The sequence below is a fragment of the Gekko japonicus genome, unplaced genomic scaffold (assembly GCF_001447785.1).
Source record: "Gekko japonicus isolate JY-2015 unplaced genomic scaffold, Gekko_japonicus_V1.1 scaffold2169, whole genome shotgun sequence".
Classification (NCBI taxonomy): Eukaryota; Metazoa; Chordata; class Lepidosauria; order Squamata; family Gekkonidae; genus Gekko; species Gekko japonicus.
Window position 1 is genome coordinate 234065 of NW_015174334.1, and position 23318 is coordinate 257382.

At 42.0% G+C, this 23318-nt stretch overlaps 2 protein-coding genes across 2 annotated transcripts in view; one reads left to right on the forward strand and one right to left on the reverse strand.

Annotated features, from left to right (window-relative positions):
- Window positions 1-12694, forward strand: part of CMTM4 (CKLF-like MARVEL transmembrane domain containing 4) — a 23210-nt gene extending 10516 nt beyond the window's left edge. Inside the window, exons 3-4 of the mRNA XM_015424265.1 lie at window positions 9446-9544; window positions 12136-12694. Coding sequence (XP_015279751.1) covers window positions 9446-9544; window positions 12136-12309 — 273 coding nt within the window. The 3' untranslated portion in view covers window positions 12310-12694. The remainder of the gene's footprint in view (window positions 1-9445; window positions 9545-12135) is intronic.
- CMTM3 (CKLF-like MARVEL transmembrane domain containing 3) overlaps window positions 11339-23318 on the reverse strand; it is a 33756-nt gene continuing 21776 nt past the window's right edge. The window contains exon 6 of the transcript XR_001482856.1: window positions 11339-11370. The gene's annotated coding sequence lies outside the window, so the exon portion shown is untranslated. The remainder of the gene's footprint in view (window positions 11371-23318) is intronic.

Genomic DNA, 23318 nt, shown 5'->3' on the forward strand with positions numbered 1-23318 from the left:
GAGAGCACCGTCTGCTTCCCCTGTCTCTCATGCAGCTATTTGTTGCATAACCATAAACCCTACCACCTCCTGCAAACTAAAGACAGACTCAGCAGTGGGCCTGACTTGGGATCAACTGCCAGCAATTTTATATTCACAGTAGAGTCCCTGAGGTCCCTGTGATTTCATTTCTTCCATGTGAGGGGTTTTTTTTAGTGAGAATGGCATTGACCATGCACTGGGGAGTGGGGGGACAGTTTGTCCCATTTCCTGGAAGTTGATGAACATACATTAGGTTTTGTGAAAGCAGCAGACATGAGAGAGAACAGAATAGACGGGGACACTAGGATCCTTAAGTATTGGAGCTACAAAGACCACCAGCAGGTTGTGAATTGCATCCTTGAGAAGAGGAAGCAACTGAGGCTGTTGAGTAGGGAGGATCAGTTCCTGGGGCAGGGGAGCAATTAAAGCTATGTTTTCATCAGAAAGGTGCAAGAGGAGATATGGGGAAATGGCTGAATTCCTCTTGGGAGGGAGGGTGAGAGAAGAGAAGATGTCCTGGTCGTAGGTGTGAGTTCCATACCACCCCACCCCACTTAACACAACAAGGGTCACGAGGGAGTCCTCCAGGAAGATCCTTGAACTGTTGCCCACTCAGCCAACAAGGCAGCTACTTCCTGCCTCCATGGCCTGGTGGGGCTCCAGTGGACTTTTATTTTCAAAGGGAAATATAAGTTCCGTTGCTAAATCTGTTGTGTTAGATGGCAAAGGGCCACATGGCATTTTTCCCCTCCCACAAGATGAGAGGCAAGATTACAATTGTTGTCCCAGCGACTGAATTTTAAAGATACACTGTGTGCTTATGGATGACTTTTCCAAGCAGCCCGTGGAGCTGTTTTCCTTTCCTCTTTTTATGTGCGGAATTTCATGTGGCTTTGGCATGACAGACAGGTCTTTCAGAAGAATGCTAAGGCTCCGGTGATAGGTGGTTTAGGCCAGAGAGGACTGAGCTGGCTCTTGGCAGTGGTTCCAACTTGGGGTGTTTGGAGGAGGCTGTCTTTCCTAGCTGATCCCCAGGTTTCTCTTCAGAAGGAACCTTGTGGCTAACAGAGCTTGGAGATTCTCTGAACAGCTGTGGCCTGCAGTACCTTGCCTAAGACATCTCTGATTGGATCTTTCTGTCTTTGACTAGGGCAAGCAAGAGCTGAAGTTACACTTGCTGTTGTCTCAGGGCTTACATCTTTATTTATTTAACTCGAAATATTTGTATATCCTGCATTCTTAGCATAGTAGCAATCAAGGCATTTTTCAAAGCTTTTAACAATAACAGTAACAGCCATTAAAACAAAACCCTGCAAATAGAACTATTTTAAACAAGGCATTAAATAGCTGTTTTCCTTTCCTCTTTTTATGTGCGGAATTTCATGTGGCTTTGGCATGACAGACAGGTCTTTCAGAAGAATGCTAAGGCTCCGGTGATAGGTGGTTTAGGCCAGAGAGGACTGAGCTGGCTCTTGGCAGTGGTTCCAACTTGGGGTGTTTGGAGGAGGCTGTCTTTCCTAGCTGATCCCCAGGTTTCTCTTCAGAAGGAACAGTGTGGCTAACAGAGCTTGGGGATTCTCTGAACAGCTGTGGCCCGCAGTACCTTGCCTAAGACATCTCTGATTGGATCTTTCTGTCTTTGACTAGGGCAAGCAAGAGCTGAAGTTACACTTGCTGTTGTCTCAGGGCTTACATCTTTATTTATTTAACTCGAAATATTTGTATATCCTGCATTCTTAGCATAGTAGCAATCAAGGCATTTTTCAAAGCTTTTAACAATAACAGTAACAGCCATTAAAACAAAACCCTGCAAATAGAACTATTTTAAACAAGGAAATAATCAACAGATGAAGCGAATACATTAAACCAGTACATTTTACCCTGTAATGAATTGTTTGCGCAAACGGTCTTAAAGTAATACCTGTTGCCTTTCCCTCCTTTTTCTCCTCCTGTCCTCCCACCCATTATGAGATGGGTAGAATTTCTTAGTTTGGCAGGAGCCCATCAAATGCTTTGAGGAAGGGCAAGGGAGAAATGAAACAGTGGAGCAGGAAAGAGTTGGCGAGAAGGCCTACCTGCTAGTAGACATGCAAGTTTTAAAATTAGTCAAGGAATGAATTCTTTGCTGCTGTATGAAGAATTGCCGCCATTTGCTTCTGTCTTGCTTTTGGTCTTTTGATAGAGGCCACTGTCAGAGATGCTGTGGTGATATCCAGGTGAGGATAAAACCACTCACTGCACATTGGGCTGCCTTTGAAGACGGTCTAGCACAATTTGCAACAGCTAGAATATTAATAGGTGCTTATGAAGTCAGAACATAAAAACAATGCTCTACCAACTTTGTTTCTGGACCCAATTAATAGCGCTGTTTCTGACCTTTAAATCCCTTAAACATCTTGGGTCCAAAGTACCTGAGGGACTGTTTCCAGGCACATTGACTTGCCCAACTTTTCAGATTATGTGTGGTGGAAGGGTTGTCATAGGAACCCACATTTTCAGAAAGTGAGAAGCCAATCAAGTGTCTTTTCAGCTGCTGCTCCTAAACTGTGGAACTCCCTTCCCCAGAAAATGCAGCTGGTACAATTGTTGCAGGCCCTTCCAGTGTTGTCTGAAGGCTTAGGGCTTTAAATGTATTTTTGCTGATGATTTTAGTTGTTTGCTATGTTTTTGTCATTTGTGAGCTGCTTTGAGATTTCCTCAAGCAGAAAGGCAGTATACAAATATAGTAAATCAAGAAACCCACATATTCTGGTGGTAAATTGTATCCTACCCACTGTAGCCAGTTAGAACAGAAGCATTCTTTATTTCTTTTAATAAACTCATAGGCCAGGAGGTGTTGACCACTGCAAACATGTACAATCTTTTGTAACAGACTATATAAAAGTTTACTTCCTGGACCCCATCAGGAGATAGGCATGATTCAATATTAACTTCTGTTTAGTCACCTGATTTACCTTTGCTTTTCTTCAAAGCCTACAAGCACACATCCTTTAAGCTTTTGGGGTTTCAAGATTCTGAGCTCAAGCGTTTTCTAGAAGTGCTTTGGCAAACTAGTTCGTGTAGCTTCAGTTAGCAGGGTTTTAAAATTTTAGTAGGGTTTGATCTGACAGTTCAGGTTCCTGACCTTGGTGGTGGAAAGTGCTGTCAAGTTATAGCTGACTTATGGCGACCCCATATGGTTTTCAAGGTGAGAGACAAACAGAGGTGAGTTTGCCATTGCCTGCCTTTGCATAGCAACGCCAGACTTCCTTCCATCCAAGGACTAACTAGGGCTAGCCCTGCTTAGCTTTTGAGATCGGGATAGCCTGGGCTGTCCAGACCTTAGCTCTTGAGAAATCTAAATGAACTGGAAGCAACCTAAAGACTATGATGGATACAAGTTTCTGCATCCCCCCTTTTAACTTCTGCTTTATTATTAACTTTTAACTTCCACTCTATTGCTTTGAAAGTACCTGTTTCATCTTGGTATTCAGCAGCAAAACCACTGAGTCAAAGTGAGGGCTCTTGAAGCAGGTGGACTATTCTGAAGTTTTGGAAGCAAGGCAACACCTTGGGGATCATTGCTCTTTAATTCACAATGCAGGGATTATCACCTATGTATCTGGTCAAAGACTGCCCTCTGGGCTAAAACTGTAAAAGAATTCCTTTCTGTCATAATTTAGACACCATTTTCTTTTTTTCCTCTTTTTTCCCCAAAACGTTTTATAACTTTTTACATCATACATTCCTTCCATCCAAGGACTAACTAGGGCTAGACCCTGCTTAGCCTACATTACAGTATTCACATTATCATGAGTCTATTTTGATAATTCTTTTCTAACCATATATAAAATCTGTGCCATCTTTTATTAAACACATCCTTGTCTTTACCTTGTATAAACAATGTTAAATTGTCCATCACAGCTATATCCAACATTCTATGTACCCATTCTTCTCTATATCCAACATTCTATGTACCCATGTAATACAAGCTGATGATAGCATATATATTATTACATATTGATCTATTTTATTACAATTGTCTGGTAAGATATTTAACAAATAGATTCCGGACACAAAGGTAAATCTATATTTATAATTTCCAGTATAAGATTCCGTATTCTATGCCAGTAGTTTTGTGTTACACTACATCGCCACCACATGTGGTATAGTGTGCCCACACTATGTTTACATTTCCAACAGTTTTTCGATAAATTTTTATAACACTTAGTTATCTTATCTGGTGACCAGTGCCACCTATAGAACATCTTATATATGTTTTCTTTGTATGGTATTGCTTGTGTATATTGTATAACTTTCTAAATTTTGGACCATTCATCTATGTCAATGTTGTAACCGAAGTCTTGCATCCAGGATATCATTGGCACTTTGACTACTTCATCTAGTAAATACTCTTGAAGGAGGAAATTATACAGTTTCTGAATCATCTTATTGCTTGAAGACAACCAGATTTTTTCTAATTTTAATTTCGTATTTTTTTGATAAGGCCAGCTAATACAACTTCTACTGTGTTCGGACAAGATGACCCATAACAAGAAGGTTACAGCAATAACAGTTTTTTTATTAAATTACTTATTTAGACTGGCTTTGATTCTCATCCTAGATGGCCCTGTGAACGGTTCTGTCCTGTGAACTATTTTCTGCAAGAAATTGCTGGGTTGAAGCTGCTCTGATTTCAGATGAAATTCTTTCCTCCGTGTGATGTGGTTTTACTATGTCTAAAAATATCATAGGAAAGTCTTCACTGAGGCCTAGCTCAGAATAGCTCATCTTTTTCTAATTAGTTGATATTTTTACATTGTATTTTTGTTCATATTTGTCTGCTTAAAATAATTTTTAAAGAAGCATCTCTTTCTCTTTTTTTCCCTTTTTGCTCCGTTTCCCATACAGTGTAAATATTTGAGCAACCCCTGAAACCACCACATTGTTAACACGTAATGAGGAAGAAATAGGGCCATGGTTGGGGATTTGAGGAGCTTTCTGTGTGAGGCTGCACTCTGATCCAGGTATTGCCCCACTTATGCTGCGTGCAACCTGAGTAGATCTTCCTGCTCAAAATGGACAGGCATACATCAGAATTGTTCTTTGCTTAGCCTTATGAGATTTGCTAAGTGCAATGCGGTCACAGCAGATGCAGATAAAACTTGAGCTCAGCATGCTGGGGCTTTGTTGAGAAATTTGCCAGCATGCTGGGAATGGGAAGGCATGGTACCGGTAAAGTTCTCAACAGTTATACTCATTGCCTTGGCTTTCCTTGCAGCCACTTCACATCTTGACCTGAGCTCTCAACTTCTCAACTCTGCATCAAGAAGACAGATGCAGAGCTGCCTGGTCAATTGCACAAAGCTGCCCTGCTTTGAGCACAACCTACTTAGGGCTTTAAAGGTCAAAACCAGCACTTAGTATTGATCCCAGAAACATACTAGAAGTAAATTGCACGAAATGGGCTTCATGTGTTCATTGACCGGAGTTCTGTTGGTATTTAGGTTGCTGCCTTCCTGTGTCAGTTGAAGTTTCTGGACTGCCTTCAAACACCGAATGTGTTTTTAGTAGTCCAGTCTCGATGTTACCAAGGCAATATGTGACTGTGGCCAGATTAGCTTTCTTCAGGAACAACTGCAGCTGGCATACCAATCTAAACTGGTAAAAGCACTCCCTGCCACTCTTGCTGCCCACTTATCCAGGTGCACAGAAGAGTTCAGGAATACTGCAGGTACTGCTGATACAGTATTTTCATCTTAATTGCTTTCTTTGTGGGTCAAATGGACTCAAACTGTCTTCAAGTCAGGTCTTTGGCAGTGCAACCTATATGCATATTGGCCTCCAATAATTCTTCTTTGTTTTCTTCATTTCCCTTATGTGATGCCTGATTTTGTTTGAAAAAGAAGCTGCTCCCATGATCCTATAGAGTTGCTGAGCAGAGTACCCAGGTCCTCCATTCCTCTGAGCCTTAAGAAAATGGTGGCATTTCCATCAGTTTTTGTCACCATCCCAGACTTCCCATACTGCCATAATCTGTGTGCTGATCCATCACATCTTTGAATCACTGCATTTGTGGCTGCTGCCCAGCTGGGTCTGTTTGCCTACAGTGTGCAAGTTTGTAGATTTGGCAGAGGTCTGCTCTCTGGGGGGCATATCCTGCTTGTTTAGGAGGTCAGTCTTAAGTGGTATAATGGCATTGCATCTTACAAAATGTGCAGGAGCCACCAAGTGGAGTGAGGCATAACATGATGTGGTGCGCGCACTTGTATGGGTGCCACCTTGGATAGGAGTATGGCAGTCATGCCAAGTGGCTGAAAAATACAGCTTCCCAGACTGCACATTGCTCATAACTGACATATTGGGGCCTCATAACGTTTTGGATGGTTTGCGGGACTTCTTGGCAGTGTTCAAGTTCAGATTTATTGCTTAGCCAATTAACCATCACAGTACACAATGATTAGAACACAAATTGTCAGACACAGGCAAATATTACCAGCATACTTGGCAGTCCCAAATATAATTAAAATAATGACATTATACTGCAGTTACTGATGTGATAAATCAATAGTGGTACATTTGTCAGCACCATCCTTGTAAGGTTATATCAGATTAGATGCCCATCTTTACAAGCAGATGCCCATCTTTACAAGCCTCAGCTAAGGTAAATTTGCTGCCACTGCATGTTGCTGCTCTTGCAAATTTTACTAGTTACAGGGAAGAAAATTTAATGAAGGAGGCTAAGAGGTGATGGATAATTTCCCCCATGTTTGAACCAGAAGAAACAACAAAACCTTGGCCCGGTCATACGGGCCGGAAAATGCGGGGGGGGGGGGGGGGGGGTGTAATGCCAGTGATGATGACCGCACCCTCCCCTGAAAATCCTTATTATTGTGGAAGAAAATAAACCGACTCCACAATTGAGAAAATGCAGAGAGAGGGCTGTGGTGCAGAAGAACTCTGCCCAGACCAAGTCCAGTACTTGTGGATTGACTGCCAAGAAAATTAGGGGTTATGTAGCAGACAACTCCAGTCAAACAATCACCCTTATACGGTCTCAGATTTTCCCTCCAATCTCCCTATGAATTTCCAGTCCCCCATCTGATAACTGAGTAGCCTTTGGGTAACGTGTCATTCTTCTTATGTGGTAAATAAACTTTTATTTTAATGCTGTTGTCCCATCTTATCACTGTTTGATACTTCGCTGGCTTACACCCGAAATAAGAAACTGTGACTGAGGAGGGTCTGTACCTCAAAATTCTCCCTCATACCTAGGCACACTGAAAGTTGAAACAGAAATCAAAATTTATTGGAATAAACAGGCAGGGGTTGGAAATTTATATTTACAAGTGAAGTTTGGTAGAGAGAGGTTCAAATATATATCCGAAACTGCTTTTATACATCACTAGAGATGTACAAGTACCACGGAGGTACTAGTTTTTTCCCCTGCATCTTCAGCGGGAAGCCTCAGGTTCGGCACGGGAGCTCTACGCTTCCCAGATGTGGTGGTGTGATCGCGCCCGGAAAATCCGCCTATCTTCCATCTCTGTAGCGTGGCTAATGTTCCGTGTGACCGCAGCCCTTGATGGGTTTACCCCTCCCCCCCAACAGCAAATAATATGAAATATTTTAGATTTGAAGCATCCTAAAAGGGCATGATCAATCATTATAATTTGTAGGACGATACATACCCTTCAATAACATAGTATTTGTTCTTTGTAGTAGTTGTGAACAAAAAGCCTTCCTCAGTTTCAAGCAGCCCAAAGTGATCAAGCTGTCCCTTAGGGCCTAGAACAGTAGTAAGCAATGGGTTATTTTTTTTGGGGGGGGGTGTCCAAGTGCCAAAAGAAATGCAGTGTCTATCTGTGAAGATGGTGGCATGCAGAACGGGGTGGGGTGGGAGATGAGTGTTGTACCTGGCCAGATATGATTGGAGCAATCCAAGTTATAGTGGTGCTGGCAACATCTCGTGGATTCGCTTTGGACTTGGCTGGTGGCTGTGCATGTCTGGGAAGCAATGATGGGCATAAGCCATACCCATTGTTTTATTCTGTACCATTGCCCCCAGCAGTGCTGCCAATGTGGGTGCCCAGCAAAATGGTATGGTACACTGATCTCAGCACACATGCTATGTGTTGCTTACTTCAACATCCTAGAATATTGTATCAAGGGGGAACGGTTGGTACCCTGAACACAGGGAAAAAAACATTTTGATTCCCCTACAACTTAGTCAACTTAATATGAACCTGAGCTCTAATGAAGTTAGAAGAACCTTCCCTGTTCAATATAGTCTTCCATCAGAGATTGTAATTTTGGCTTCCTGTTGGCCATTTTCTTAATATGGAAGCCTGCTAAGTTAGAATCCTTGATGCTGGTGAGTCCCAAGAAATCAGACATGACTCTAGCATTAAAAAAATGAGGGTGGGAATAAAGGCAGAACAGCCAAAAACAAACTTTAAAATGTGTCCTGGAAAGGCTACCACAAAAGTATAGCCAGTGCTCCAAACCTACCAGACATAGAGGTGAGGTTTGGAGGGGAGGATGGTGATAGAAAAAAGAAAAGAAAAAATACTGGTAAAATGGTTATCTTTTTATCTCTAACGTCTGTATAGGCCATTTATTTTCATGATGATGTTGACTGTTCTGTGTTTGTTCTTCATAATCTGCTTATTGGCAAGCCAATAAAGTATAGATCAAGTTTCCTTTACATCCGTAACCTCTCAGAATAGTCAGAATGGTAATTATGCCCATAGCAATATGTTAATAACATGGCTCGGAATGCTGAAAGCTTGGAAGCATGTCAACTGCATTGCTAGGCAACAGTAAATCTGTGAAACTGAACTGTATGAGTTTCTGAAAAGGGTTGGGTTTTTTTTGCTTCTTGCGGAGGGAAAAAGCCCCAACACATTTAAAGATGATCCTCCAGTGTGGGGAGAACGTGTGTTAATGTGTATAGATACAGAACTCATTTATGCAAATAAAATCAGTCTATTTAGAACAGATGTCCTATATTATATAATGCAATAGATACATGTGGTAGGCATATGAGTAACTTTCTGGCTTCCAGAAAGCTAGGAGGCAAAAAAAATCTATATATTCACTATATAGTTGATTCACATAACATTTTTGTGGCTGGAAGAAAGAACAGTGGTTTTGGTTGAGCAGACACGTTGCACTAAGGTTCATCACTTGGAATGAAAGAAGCATAGTTTTGTGTGTGTGTTCTTTTAAACTTACTGGCTTTGCTCTTTTAACTAAGATTTGTTTTCTCTCTCTCCTGACTGCCAATGCCACCAGAGGCTCAGAACTGTAATGCAGCTATTACATGTGTAGATCTTGTTGCTGCCTTACATAAAGAATGAAATGTGCCTAAACTGGGGAAATCCTGTGTCTGTTTTACATGCTCAGTCACTGTGTAATAACTTCCCTATTTCTATCTTAATAGGATTTGGTCAATACTGGACTCTGCACTTTCTTCTTTTTCATTGCATCTGTAGTACTTGCTGCTCTCAACCATAAAAAAGGAGCAGAAATTGCAGCTGTGGTAAGACAAATCTGAATTTCTTTTCATTCTTTTGCAGGAAAGATAATGAATGAACTTGTGCCAAGGTGTATTGTACATTTTGCTCAAATTTCCCATCTTGTAAAATGATCACTAATAATGATAATGTGTTATTAACAACAACATGGTTGGAACTAGGGGTGTGCAAAAAAAAATGCTGGTATTTTTCAGCTGCAGGTAAATCAGACCCGAAAAATGTTGGTAAATGCCAAATTTCCCCAGTTCAATATATTCGGGTCTGATATACACCACCAGAGGGAAAGAAGGCATGTTAAAATGCCTTCTTTCCCTCTGGTAGGGATTTCCTTGTCAATTTCACTCTGGGCCAGTCAGCTGTGAGTGAAATTGACAAGGGAGAACCTCTGCTCTCTGCCTTTCCTTCTCTAGCTGACAAGGGGTAACTGGAGAAGGGCAGGCAGGGAGCCCAGGCATGTTTAAAATGCCTTTCTTTCCCTCCCCCTTCTCTCCATTCCCCGAGTTTCTCCACAAAAGTGGAGAGGCTCAAGGAAGGAAGGGGGCATGTCTGCATGCCTCCCGCCTGGGCGGGCTGGCTGGGGAAGCAAAGGGCAGGCATGCAGACATGCCTGGGTTCCCTGCCTGATCTTCTCCAGGTGCCCCACGGCTGATTTATCCGAAGATCAGGCAGGGAACCCAGGCATGTTTAAAATGCCTTTCTTTTGCGTCCCCAGATCGGGAAGGGAAAGAAAGGCATTTAAACATGCCCCCCACTTCCCCGAGTTCCTCCACAAAGCAGAGAGGCTCAGGGAAGGAAGGGGACATGTCTGCGGGGCACCTGGAGAAGATCGGGCAGGGAACCCAGGCATGTTTAAAATGCCTTTCTTTCAATCTCGGGAAGGGAAAGAAAGGCATTTAAACCCAACAGCTGACTGGCAGCTCCAGCTGTTATGTTTAAAGACTTTGTTTTCGGTATAGCAAAATGAACCTGAAAAAACTGGATAATATTGGCAAAACTGGATAATATTGGCTTTTTCAGGTTCAGCTTCAGCTTATATGATACCTGAAAAATACCAACAAGGTATTTTTCGGGGTTTTTTCGGGTTTTGGGGTTTTTTTCGCTATTGCCGAATGGACACCCCTAGTTGGAACATTAAAGAGATGGCCATTGATGTGTCCGAAAAATACCAACAAGGTATTTTTCGGGGGGTTTTCGGGGTTTTGGGGGGTTTTTGCTATTGCCGAATGGACACCCCTCATTGGAACATTAAAGAGATGGCCATTGATGCACCTTTCATGCTGCAGAGCATGGGGTTTTTGGCTTGTTTGTTTACTATCAGCCTTCAACATTCAGCCATGGCTGTTAGAATCAATTCATGTTAGAATCAATTCATGTTTTTTTTTTAATCCTATCCTTCCTCCAAGGTGCTCAGGGTGATGTACATGGTTCTCCTCCTCATTTTCTCCTTGCAACAACTCTGTGATGAAGTTGAAGCTGACAGTGAGTGACAGGCCCAAGGTTACCCAGGGACCTTCATGAGTGAGTCGGGGTTTGAACCCAGTCTTCTCAAGCCCGACATGCTTACCATCACACTGCACTGACTCATATTCATTAGAAAAAACATGGATGATAAACAAACAAGCCCTTTTATTTCAATTGGCCAATTGAGAGCCGGTGTGGATAGCGTGTCAGATCAGGATCCTGGGAGTCCTGGGTTGGCATCCCCACTTCTATCATGGAAGCCTGCTGGGTGACCTTGGGCCGATCACAGACTCTCAGCCTGGCCTGCATCATAGGGTTGTTGAAAGAGCATGGAGGAAGGGAGAGCGGGTGTTCTAAGCCACTTTGAATCCTAACTGGGAAGAAAAACAGGATATAAATAAATGCAAATGCACCCGTTACGAATTGGAGACCTTTGCCACACCATCAGTATTTCTGCTTAAATATGGGTGTGTTATTTTAGCATCATCTATAATCACAGAATGATTTCTTACTTTTTTCTAGATGTTTTGGTGGCATGTTTACAGGTGACCTAGCAGCACACAAGAAGTAACTTTTGAAAAGAAAGCTCTAGTAAGGAAGCCCTCCTGGCTAACAGAAGCCTGGGTCAAGTTTTGTCTTCCTTGTGTCCAGTATGACTTTAGTCCACCTACCACAATGGCATTTAATAAAGGTCTACTTTGATATCATTAGTGCAAAACACTGTTGTTTTGTATAGATTCTCTCATTCCCGAATCCAGGGAGGCCAGGAGAGTAAGCATATAGGAATTTTGTGAAGCCTATAGCCACACCTGTGGACCTCCCCATATAAAAGATACCAACAGGAGGCCAAATACTCCACAGAGGCAAGCAGTATCATACCTGATCAGCGGCAGGGACAGGTATTATTTCTGACTTGTGCTCAAAGGACCTTCAAGCGCCATGAGGTGTGAATGCACCCTGTGTGACCACCATTATAGTTGGAGCTACAAAATCAACAACAGAATTAAAGCCAGCAGTAGAGCCACTATGTTACTGTTGTGGGGGCGGGGGGAGTTATAAAAGTGCTGAATTATTTCTCAGTTAAAGATGAGCCACTATCACTTCAATGACATTTTCTCTCTCCCCCCCCCTTTAGATATTTGGTTTCCTGGCAACTGCAGTCTATGCTGTGAATTCATTTTTAGCAGTTAAAAACTGGAGAATTAACAGCCGGCAGCAAAACACACGGCAGACCAGTGATTATATGCGGGCGCGGACAGAATCGAGAGAAGTAGATCACCGCCCAGAGATTCAGCGCTTGGATGGGTGAAAGAAGCTTGTGCACAGAGCAGGAACCCCAAAGGAAAAAAAAGAAGAAGCCTGCAGACCTTTTACAATTTCCCCCACTTTTATAGGAAATGGAGGAGCGTATGGTGGCAGAGAGCACTGGCATGTACAAAGAGAGGGAAGAGAATGGACAACTGGAAGCAATTGGCTTGAGGGCTGTAAAAATGGACTTTTGCAGATGCAGATTTTTGTCTACAATCATGAAGAACGGTGACAATATTTTAGAGTGAACAACTGTGTGGTGCACCATTCATTTCTGAGTTAATGAATCCATGGAGGGACTTGGTTTCCATCATCCAGTAGAAATGTTAGAATCAACACCGGCCCTGGATTGTTCTTTTGAAACTAAGGGTTTCCAATAAACAGATGTTTTACATTTGGGGGGAGGGAAGAATCCAAAGGAGCAATAGCAATAACATGAAACACTATGTGCGTTTCCCTTAGCAAGATTTGACAGTTACTTTTAGTTTCTTACACTCCTAATGATTGACTGTGTTCCTATAACAGACATCCATGTCAGGTGTTTGGCTGGGGGGTTTGGAATGATAGCAATGAAATAAGCTTTGAACTACCCAGAAAGTGCAATGCTTGTTCTGTCTGTGACCACATTTAGCTATGAACTAAGCCTGATGTTGCCACGTGTTGCACATTCTTTTCCCTCTAGAAAGAGATCAGCTTGTGGAGCCAAACCAAGTAATGCAAAGTTGATTTTGAGTCCTTTCCGTTTGTCAAGACACTTATCTCAGTGAAAGTTAATTTTCCCCCATCCTCATTTTAACGCTCAGCTATAGAAAAATCTCATTGTGATACATGCATTGCCACATTCTTGAAACTGTGTAGTTATATTGAGAGTTTGATTTGCGTGGCTGCAAACTTCAGTTTCAAATTAGGTCAATCATTTTTTTGAATTAAATTTTTGAATAATTTAATTGGAGATATGTAGATTAACTTTAGGTATCTAAGCAAATTTGCAAAACGTTTGAGAAATTTTCACGGTGAAAACTTAGTTTTTGCTAGTGACGTGGACAGAATCCATCCCGTTTACATGGATTCAGCTTTCTGTCTGTGGTGTTTCATGGAAAAATAATGTACTGTGCAGGTAGGCAACTGGGGTTTATAGCTGGCAATTTGAGGCTCTTTGGCTTTGTGTGTTGTGTTGCTTGCATCCTACACTTAGGTCAGTTACAAGACTAATATGCTAAAGGGTTTAATCCAAAGTTGCCCTCTCATGAGAGGAAGGGTATCTTTTGGATCTCACTGTCCATAAGAGACAGTGTCCATTCTTCTCAAACTGTAAAAAATGTTGCCCCAACTAAAGTGTGCATGGGAAAGGTGCTTTCTCTCTCTGTGTTCAGTGCTCCTTTGACAAAGCCAGCAGGTCAAACTTTAAGGCATCTCATTTGTGAATGCAGACCAATGTCAGCAGTTGTGGGACAGAAAATTCCTCATTTTTAGGTTTGTTGACAGTGCCTGCAGTTGTTGGTGAAGCCCCGTACTCCATGCTTGTGTCTTGTTTCCCTGATATCCTGGTTCCTAAGAGTTCACTTGAGCCTGTAAGATTCATTCCATCCTATCTCCTTTGATCTTCCTGTCACTTAAAGTCCATCTCCCCCCAAAGTGTGGGAACTACCCATATTGAAGAGCAGAACTACCCATATTGATTGCAGAACCTTTGTGATTTTAACATCAGGAGCAGATGCAGCATTCACCATCCTAAGAATGTCTGTTTTTATTTTTTATTTTTTTAAGTGCAGCATTCACCATCCTAAGAATGTCTGTGTTTTTGTTTTTTGTTTTTTTTTAAATTTCTGGGCTTTTGGCTGTGGAAATAAATTTCTGGGTGCTTCCTAGAAGTGAAGCTACTAGTGGTTGGAGGGGAATCAGACCTTTGCCTATAGCACCCATGAACACCACCAGCAAGTATATGTGAATGTGCCTGATTTGCATAACAGGCTGGGGAATTTGTCTTCTGTTCACAAAGGTCAGTGTTTTTTTGTTGTTGATTTTAAAACATGGGATAATATTTAGTAATTCTTAGAAAGACTTGGAAATTGCTCTCTAGGCTATCTTTGCTCCAGACTTAACAAAACATTACATTTCTTCTTCCGTCTTCTGTAAGCCGCCCAGAGTCTGTTTACAGGGTGGGAGGGGTATAAATATAACGCAGGGCTCTTTTTGTAGAAAAAGCCAGCCCAGCAGGAACTCATTAGCATAATAGGCCACACCCAACAGCAGGAACTCATTAGCGTATTGGGCCACACCACTGAAAGCACAACTCATTAGCACATTAGGCCGCACCCCCATGTTACCAGAAGTGTGCTCATCCAGCCCCACCCACCTTTTGTTTGTTATTCTGTTGACCCTGTTTGTTGTCAAAACCCAGGGCCTTTTTTTGTAGCAGGGACTCCTTTGCATGTTAGGCCACATACCCCTAATGTAGCCAATCCTAATGAGTTTCTGCTGTTGGGTGTGGCATATTATGCTAATGAGTTCCTGCTGGGCGTGGCCAACTCAGGAGCCAGCCGGAACTCCGTTTCTGTGCGTTCCTGCCCAAAAAATAGCCCTGAATATAAGTATAAATAAATAAATAAATTTCATTGCTACTTACAAATTGTACCTTAAATTAATGTTGAATGCCTAAAAGCTGCTACTGCTATAGTAGCTCAATAAATTGGCTGCAAAAGGGAACTACCTTTTGGATTAAAACCTGCTCCTTGCCAGGATTAGTGAATGCCACAGTGCCTAAACATTTTTGATTGCAGAACCTATATTGGGATATTTCTAGTTAAAACTGCTTATCGTAAATATTAAGTTAAATCTGGCAACCTCTAGGTAGGACTTAGAAAGTGGGTGTAGAGAAATATTTTAATAACCTTTCCAGAAGCTTTCAACAGCATATTTTAGAGTTCTTTCTGTGCTCCTGCTCTCATTCAGAGGTTAAGTGATGGGGAGGACACTGTGTGTGTTGCTAGGGCCAATTTCCTGAAATAGTAAGAGTGTCTTCAGTTTGCTGTCTGGTTTTCAGAAAGGATAGAAGCTACCTGGCGATTGTTTCTATGTTTCTGTGTTGACCTTAATTTAATGTCCTTCTGAGCTGTTACAAGTTGCCTTAGAAACTCAATGTGTGTAATTTCTAATTGGAGCGAACACTCACAAAATACTCTTCAATATTTTTGACTGTATAGCAGCTTCCCTTCTTGTTAATGTGAGAGAGGAACAATCTGCTGCTCAGTGGCACTTCTGAGATAATCAGGCATGTGGGCAGAGATTGCGGATATTTTCCTTTTGTAGCTAGTATGGCCAGTGGCTATTGATAATCCTTTTTAAAAAATGAACCAAAAAATGACTATTTTGTTCCATTGCCCACATAGTTATCGGGGGGGGGGGGGGGAATCCACTTCTAGAACTTTTGGATGGTATGTTGTAGATTTTTAAGATTTCTGAGATTTAAAAATGTTTGGGACCAAAGATTAAGTCCAGGGTTTTGGGCTGGAGACATATTAACAGTCTGAAAGGGACTGGTATGTTTGGCCTGAGGCTGCACTTGAATATAAAAATAGACTTCTGGTATCTAGTGCATTTTTGGTAAGACAGTGTAGTGAAATCTCTGAAGCATGTAGTGACTGGATTGATTTCAAGAATTTTCTACTTGGAATTTTATTATTTTTCACTGAAATGACATCCACTGCAAACGACCAGGCCTTTCCTTCAGGGGAGGGGCTGTGGCTCAGTGGAAGAGCCTCAGTTTTGCATGCCGAAGGTCCCTGGCTCAATCCCTGGCATCTCCTAGTTAAATTGACTAGGCAGTAGGTGATGTGAAAGATTCTGCTTCCGCTGCAGCCGCTGCCGTCAGTCTGAGTAGACAGTACCGACCTCGATGGAGCAATGGTCTGATTCAGTATGAGGCAGCTTCATGTGTGTCCTTTGCGATTCCACTCTGATTGGCTGCTCTCAGAGATCTTGAACAGAAAGGACTTTCTCAACAGCTGCTGCTGGCCAGGGACTTGGGGCCATTGGCACACAAAGCAAGTACTCTGCCACTGAGCCATCACCTCTTCTTCCATCTTAATGACGTGTGTGCACGTAGGGCCTCCTGCCAACCTAGCAGAGTTCGAAAGCAAGAAATTGCAAGTAGATAAATAGGCACCACTTCGGTGGGAAGGTAACAGCGTTCCGTGCGCCTTGGTGTTTAGTCATGCCGGCCACATGACCACGGAAACGTCTTCGGGCAGCGCTGGCTCTTCAGCTTTGAAATGGAGATGAGCACCGCAACCCTAGAGTCGGACTCGACTGGCTTTCAAGCAAGGGAACCTTACCTTAGGTGCACGTGGGGCAGTATACACACACAGGCTAGGAGCCAAAGAACCAGTCAGATAGTTCTTATATCCAAAGTATGTTGGTTTTGTGTTCATGAACTACAGCTCCCCAGCCTTCCTGGTAAACTGTATCCTGACAGAGCAAGGATTCTCTGTCTCCCTGTCATTACTGCTGCAAATGCAGAGGTATTCACACTGGCAAAGAGCATCCGCACAGAAGTTTTGTGTGCACTTTCCTCTGTCAGCTGCTACTTTCTCCACATTCTTTTCTCCTGCTGCACCACTGGAGGGCTTTTTGAAGACTTTTAAACAAAAAAAAGAGAGAGCAAATAGATTATGTCAACCAATCAGCATTGTACTATAGTACAATAGCAATCACTAATTTTTTTAAAAGCTGTTTGGTGACTTGACAAGAAAAAGGGCACTGTTGTGGGGAGGACTTTTGAAAATGCACCTCTTCCTATCTAACCTGTTTGGACTGCTAACCTGTTTGGACTGTGTTCTTGCTGGAAAGATCATACCAAACCAGATATTAAAGTTTAAAAATGCTTAAAAAAATAAACCAGGGCTGAGAAAGAATATTCCAAGGACAGGGGAAACTTGAAAAGTGGATAGTTAGAGGCTGGCACTGTGCTAATGCTCTCCCCCCCCCTCCCCAACTGCTGTTTGGAAGCCAAGGCAGAGAAAAACCTTGGTGTGGCCACAGCTAGAGAAGAACAAAAAAGAAAAAAAAATGTTCCAAAATCCCACTGGGTAAAAACAGACCATGGCAAACTTGAGATGGCTCTCTAGTTTTTGGCCAAAACTGTGTAGGTTAAAATGCAAATACCTGACATGACAAGGGTATCCAAAGAACTTGGAGATGCTGCTAACATGGTATTACTCTTTATATAAGAATGTAAAAGGTGTTTTTGAAAATGCTTAATGATTCATCTTGTCGCCTGGTGCTACACGGTTTGTTTCAGTGCAAGCCAATGTAGTCTGCACAGTTTATCAGCACCTTTATTTTCTTTCGTGATTAAGTACAATTGAAGTTATAACTAACCATCCCATTTCCTAATGCCATGTGACTTAGGTTTCCTGTTTCAGAGTATGAGAGTGATCTGTGCAGATGTGAACTTGATACAGAAGAGGGACACTTGGCTACTTTTCTTAATAACCAAGCATCTCCCTTTTTTAAAAAAATGAGACTTTTAAGACGAGTTTGATCTTTCCTGATACTTTACATGTGGCAAGGAGTGGGACTGGTGACTGGTCGATGTACCTATCTTAGAATAACAATTTTTTTCATTCCATTATAAATATGAGATCTGCTCCACTGGCTGTTGTGATCTCCAGTCCAACTGATAATGCTAATATCTGCAGAGTGGTTGAAGCAGTGTTGTGTTACCCTCATGCTTTAACATTCCTGATGTAAGGGAAACATATGACTTCCCCCCATCTGCTTTTCCTCTCTGGCTAATGGTCAAGATAAATCACCTGATTGCCCAGTGGGAGTGGCTCAGCCCCTGTCACCACAGTGTTGCCTAGCTGTTGTTTAGTTGGAAAGCATAATGGAACTTATGGCCATAAACAAATGATCCCCTTGATTTAATGCATAATATTCTGGAACTGGTGATGGTGGTGTGCTTTCACCTCTCTCACAAGCCGGATTGAATTACTTTTAGTGGCTGATAGCACCTAAATAATTGAGTCTCTCTCTCTCTCTCTCTCTTCCCTCTTCCACTTTTGTAGCTAACAACATTCTGTTAAATTAATTTGTAGAGTGCATCATTTTAACTTGGCAAAGCAATGTATTTTATACATAGTTTGTACAGTAGTCTTTTTTCTTGTATTTATATTGCAGAACTTTGCATTTTAGTGTTGAGTTTATTTCTTCCCTATGGTTTTCATGGAAAAAATTAATGTATTTTGAAGGCTGTGCTGTGATTTTTTTTTTGGTAATTAATTATGAAGACACAATTACCTAAGGCTATATTCTGGTCTTTGGAGTTGTGGTTTCTGTGGCTAGGGCAGGTCCCTACAGCTGTAGTAATAATAACCTCTGGATGAAAAGCAAGATGGCAGTGGGAGAAAATTTTTTTTGACAGCTGCAGACGATTTTGTGGAATACAATGTATGTACTTCTGTAATTTTGTAACTCACCTAGTTTGATGCACCCAGTTCTCATAGATGGCTCAAAGGAAATACTCCTTGTAACCAGTTTATATGATAACATTTTAGCCTGCATTTCATGAAGCTCTTACTCTGGAAGAGTCTCTTATTTTACATTCTTATATAACGGTTCTGAAGCAAGTGGCTTGGACTGCAGTCTTTAAAAAGTGTAATTCAGTCTCAGCGATGAAATCTCTGGATTCTTAATAAGTGAAGAGTGTCTTTTGGTAACGGTGCAAGCAGTTGTTGGGAGTGGTGCTAGTTTCTCCTTTAGCCTCCCTTCCAAAGTTTTGGTTCTTGGCTGGACCAGGAGACAGGGTTCATCAGTATAACATGGACCGCTGCATACTCTGCCTTGTTTGCTGTGTTAATGTTGAGTGTTTCTGCATGCAAATGACCAACTTCCTTTCCCCCCCTTCCTCTGGTAAAGTCCAGTATGATTCTTCCATGTTACATTCAGCTGCCTGGCCTCACGTACAAGACAGGAGTTGTTGTGAGCTCTGCCAACAGGTCCTCTTTTGGTTGTCTTAGCTCTCTACCGTGGAAAGGCTTCATCTCACTTGGATCCTTTCTCGCCCAGGGACACTTTCTGTTGTAGAGTGTGAGAACCTCCTTGCCTCAGACATTTCTGTAAATTTATACAGAGCCTGGTATTTCCAGGGCCAGGAAGGCTCAGACTATTTTGTTCTGTTTTCTAAAAAATGTCCAGTGTTTGTACTTGGGAACTGAATGTGTCTTGGTACTTATTTGTTGGATATTGTGGGCACCCTTGTGCTTTCCTGCACGGCTGTGTGTGCACCTTTTTCTTTGTTGAAAAGTGGCAGGTCTGGGTATGGGATGGGGAAAATGTATATCTTGATTTGTCGTTAGTAACTCTTTAAAATATCTCCCAGTACATTTATTTCAACCTGGAGTAATGCACTTAGATTGTCTTTTCTGGACAAAGTTTCTCCTCTTCTGCATTATTGTGGATGGAACCTATTTGTATATATTGAAGTTTATGTAACTGATATAATACCAATTATGAAATGGTAATCTATGTATTTATTACTCATTGTATTGTCTCACTTTGGATTTGAGAAGTGGACACTTGTATGAAAAGGCATAAGTCATTAACAAAACCCAGTTTCACCCTGGGTGCCTTTGCATATGTGTGTTTGGTACAAGCACTTCTTGGTTGCATTTGGCTCCTCTACACAAACACTATTTTTATACCCATGTATTGCTGTGTTTTTGTTTCTGTTAAAACACCAGCCTTAATGGAGACTTCGGGCCTCTGACTGGCCTCTGCACTAAAATCCTCTCGTCATGCTGTTGTGACCAATACCCCATGTTTAGCAGCAAGTATGCGCCCTTTGATGAAAGACCCTAGTACATTGTCACAAAGCATAATGTGTTGGGTCCTGAGTGGGGTGTGTTAGATGTGGCGACAATGGAGGAACATCTAGTAAACTATTATAGGGCTGGCCTGGGGGATTGTTTTGCAAACAGGGATGCTAGCTGGGTGGACACATCACCTTTTCACTGGAAAAGGTCCAGATATTGGCCATTTCTGCACATCTGGCTTTTGAAGAGACAGCTTCTTAAACTATTAAAGCTGAGGGTAGTATTCCAAATCAGTTTCAGGAGATGGCAGTTCATTACCCGCTGCCCCTTCCATTAAGCGAACTGTGCTCCAAGACAGTTTCATACAACCAAGCTATTGCAACTAGAAATACCAGGTTGGATCCAGACTAAATTGATCATTTCCACTGATTCCCCCTTCCTGCTGCAGACCACGCCCCATGTAATTTCTCAGGGTCCCCTATCCCCAAGGAACAGCATTTCATGGAGATTGGTGACTTCCATTCTGCCACTGGAAAATTTAGGCTGAATGCACGGCTTGCTGGCTGTTTTGTATTTGATATTTCTTCTTCAAGGACAACATCTGTGACTCCAGAAAGCCTGTTGTTATGTCTATTGGGAATTCAAATCCGGATTTCAAATATAAAGTCATGTATAGTATATAGCTATAGTTTTAAAAAAAATATTCTGTATGAAAACCAGAAAGTAAATGTTAACTGCTTGCTTAGACCTCTCTATTTAGGTAACTTGTCAAGGACGGGAGGCTTAGATTGCCAGCAGAAACTCTTTTTGGTTTATCCAGAACTTGTTTTGAATTGGCCAGCGCTTGGATTAGGTAGAATGAACCCAGTTCTCATTTTTTGTCAGTCTGCAGCTGCCCTTAATCATTCTCTCTACATTTATTGTGTGCTGTGAAATAACTCAAACATTCCTGCAAAGCCTAGAAGAGGGCTGGAGAATCCACAGCCTGGCTCCTGAAAGCCTGTCTTGTGGACTTTCATGTATGTACTCCCAAATACCTGTGGTTACAGTCATGTGCCTAAAGCTACCATACCAAGCACACTTGGTTTAAAGGGGGGGGGGGAGAAAACACCCTGCTGAAAATGCTTGGGCCTTGTATTGAGAACAGACATGGATGTTGCTGTTCTTTATTATCTTTTCACTAAAGTTTTAGGCTAACAAAATCTACCATCAACATAGTGTAATTACCGTACAGAGATTTCCATGGTAATTTATTTTACTTTCTAGATAGGGTTTGCTTTTTCCTAGAACTCCAGAGTTTGCAGCCTCACCTGAGACAGTAGCCCGGGGGTCCCAACCAGTGTTCCCTCTAAGCTTAGTTCACAGTTTTTTAGCCTCCGGCTCACACATTTTTGTCTTAGCTCAGGAAGGATGATTCCAGAGCAAACTAAGTTATTCAGTAGCCAACTCACCTGCTCACAACTTTAATGCCGGTAGCTCACAAAGTAGAATTTTTGCTCACAGGACTCCACAGCTTAGAGGGAACATTGGTCCCAACCAATGCTCCCTCTAAGATGTGAAGTCTTGTGAGCAAATATTCTACTTTGCGAGCTACTGGCATTAAAGTTGTGAGCAAACTAGTTGGCTACTGCGTAATTTGGTTTGCTCTGGAGCCATCCTTCCTGAGCTAAGATAAAAATGTGTGAGCTGGAGGCTAAAAAACTGTGAGCTATCTCACACTAACTCAGCTTAGAGGGAACACTGGTCCCAGCCTTTCTGAGCCCGTGGGCATTTTTAGAATTCTGACACAGTGTGGTGGGTGCAGCCACAGATGGCCACCATGGGAGGTGGAGCCACGTCCACACAGAAGAAGCCCAAGTAACTTCTTCTGTTGCACGAGCAGACTAGGCCAGGCATCACTAGAGTGGTAGTGTGTGGGATCCATCCAGGAAGTAGCTTCTCCAGTCCTCAGTAAGTGGGTCCTTTGTGACCAACGGTGGCCTAGCTGTCGTGGATCAGTGGACCTGATCAAATTGAGCAAGACAGCAGTGGTATCTCTACCCCCCCCCTCGGGTCTCCCAGCATGTAACAGATGAGTATTTTGGACAGTGCCGTCTACAGTATAGCCTGTCACACTCCAGCATGAAGCCTTCTCGTTCTGCATTGGGTCCCTGTGTTCCTCAGAGGAATTCTCCCACCCTTCTGTAACTAACCTAGACAAATGGGAAGCGCCTTTCTGCGCAACGGCACCCTCCAGCTCTGTATATGAGGAATCCACTTTGTGCTGCGAACAGCCTTTCAAACTAATCCCACCACCACCTATATGGCGACACATCGTTTTCCTCTTCCATATACTTCCTTTTTATCTGCAATATTACTAAACATTTATACATTTCCAGATGAAGGATTGTAATGATTTTTTTACTTATTGTGATACTGAAGGCAAATCACTAAATCGCTGCTTGATTATTATTTTTAAATTCCATCTTAAGTGGTGTACTTTGTTTTACTTTGTATATTGGCACAAACTTTTTTCATACCTCGCTACTTAAAATGTCTTTCATGCTAATTTTCCTGTTCTTTTTTGATATACTGAGATAACTGAACTTTACAAAAGTTCAGATGGTACATGTCTGTTTTCATAGTGTTTTAAAAAAAAATCTGTATTTTTGTATGTAAGGAAATTGTAAGTTTTTCTGAACACTAATCGATATAGTCTGGAATCATTGTAAAGGACTTGTTTAATAAATGGATAAGATTAAAAACCTGGCACTGTCTTTGCCAAGAGTGAGTTATGATGACAAATTGTTTTAGTCCACCCTTGTGTTGCATATCTTGATGAGGGTCAGACCAGTGTTCCCTCTAAGCTGAGTGTGAGCTAGCTCACTGTTTTTTAGCCTCCAGCTCACACATTTTTGTCTTAGCTCAGGGAGGATGGCTCCAGAGCAAACTAATGTATGCAGTAGCCAAATCGCTCGCTCACAGCTTTAATGCCAGTAGCTCACAAAGTAGAATTTTTGCTCACAAGACTCCACAGCTTAGAGGGAGCATTGGTTCAAACTATTAGTAGTTAGAGTATTAGTTAGAGTATTGAACTTGGGGAGATCTAGGATGAAAGTCCCATTCAGAAATGAAAAAATGTGAAGGTGCCTTATACTGTATCAGTCTGTTGGTCCATCAAGGTCAGTATAAGTCTACTCAGCCTAGCTTCAAGTCT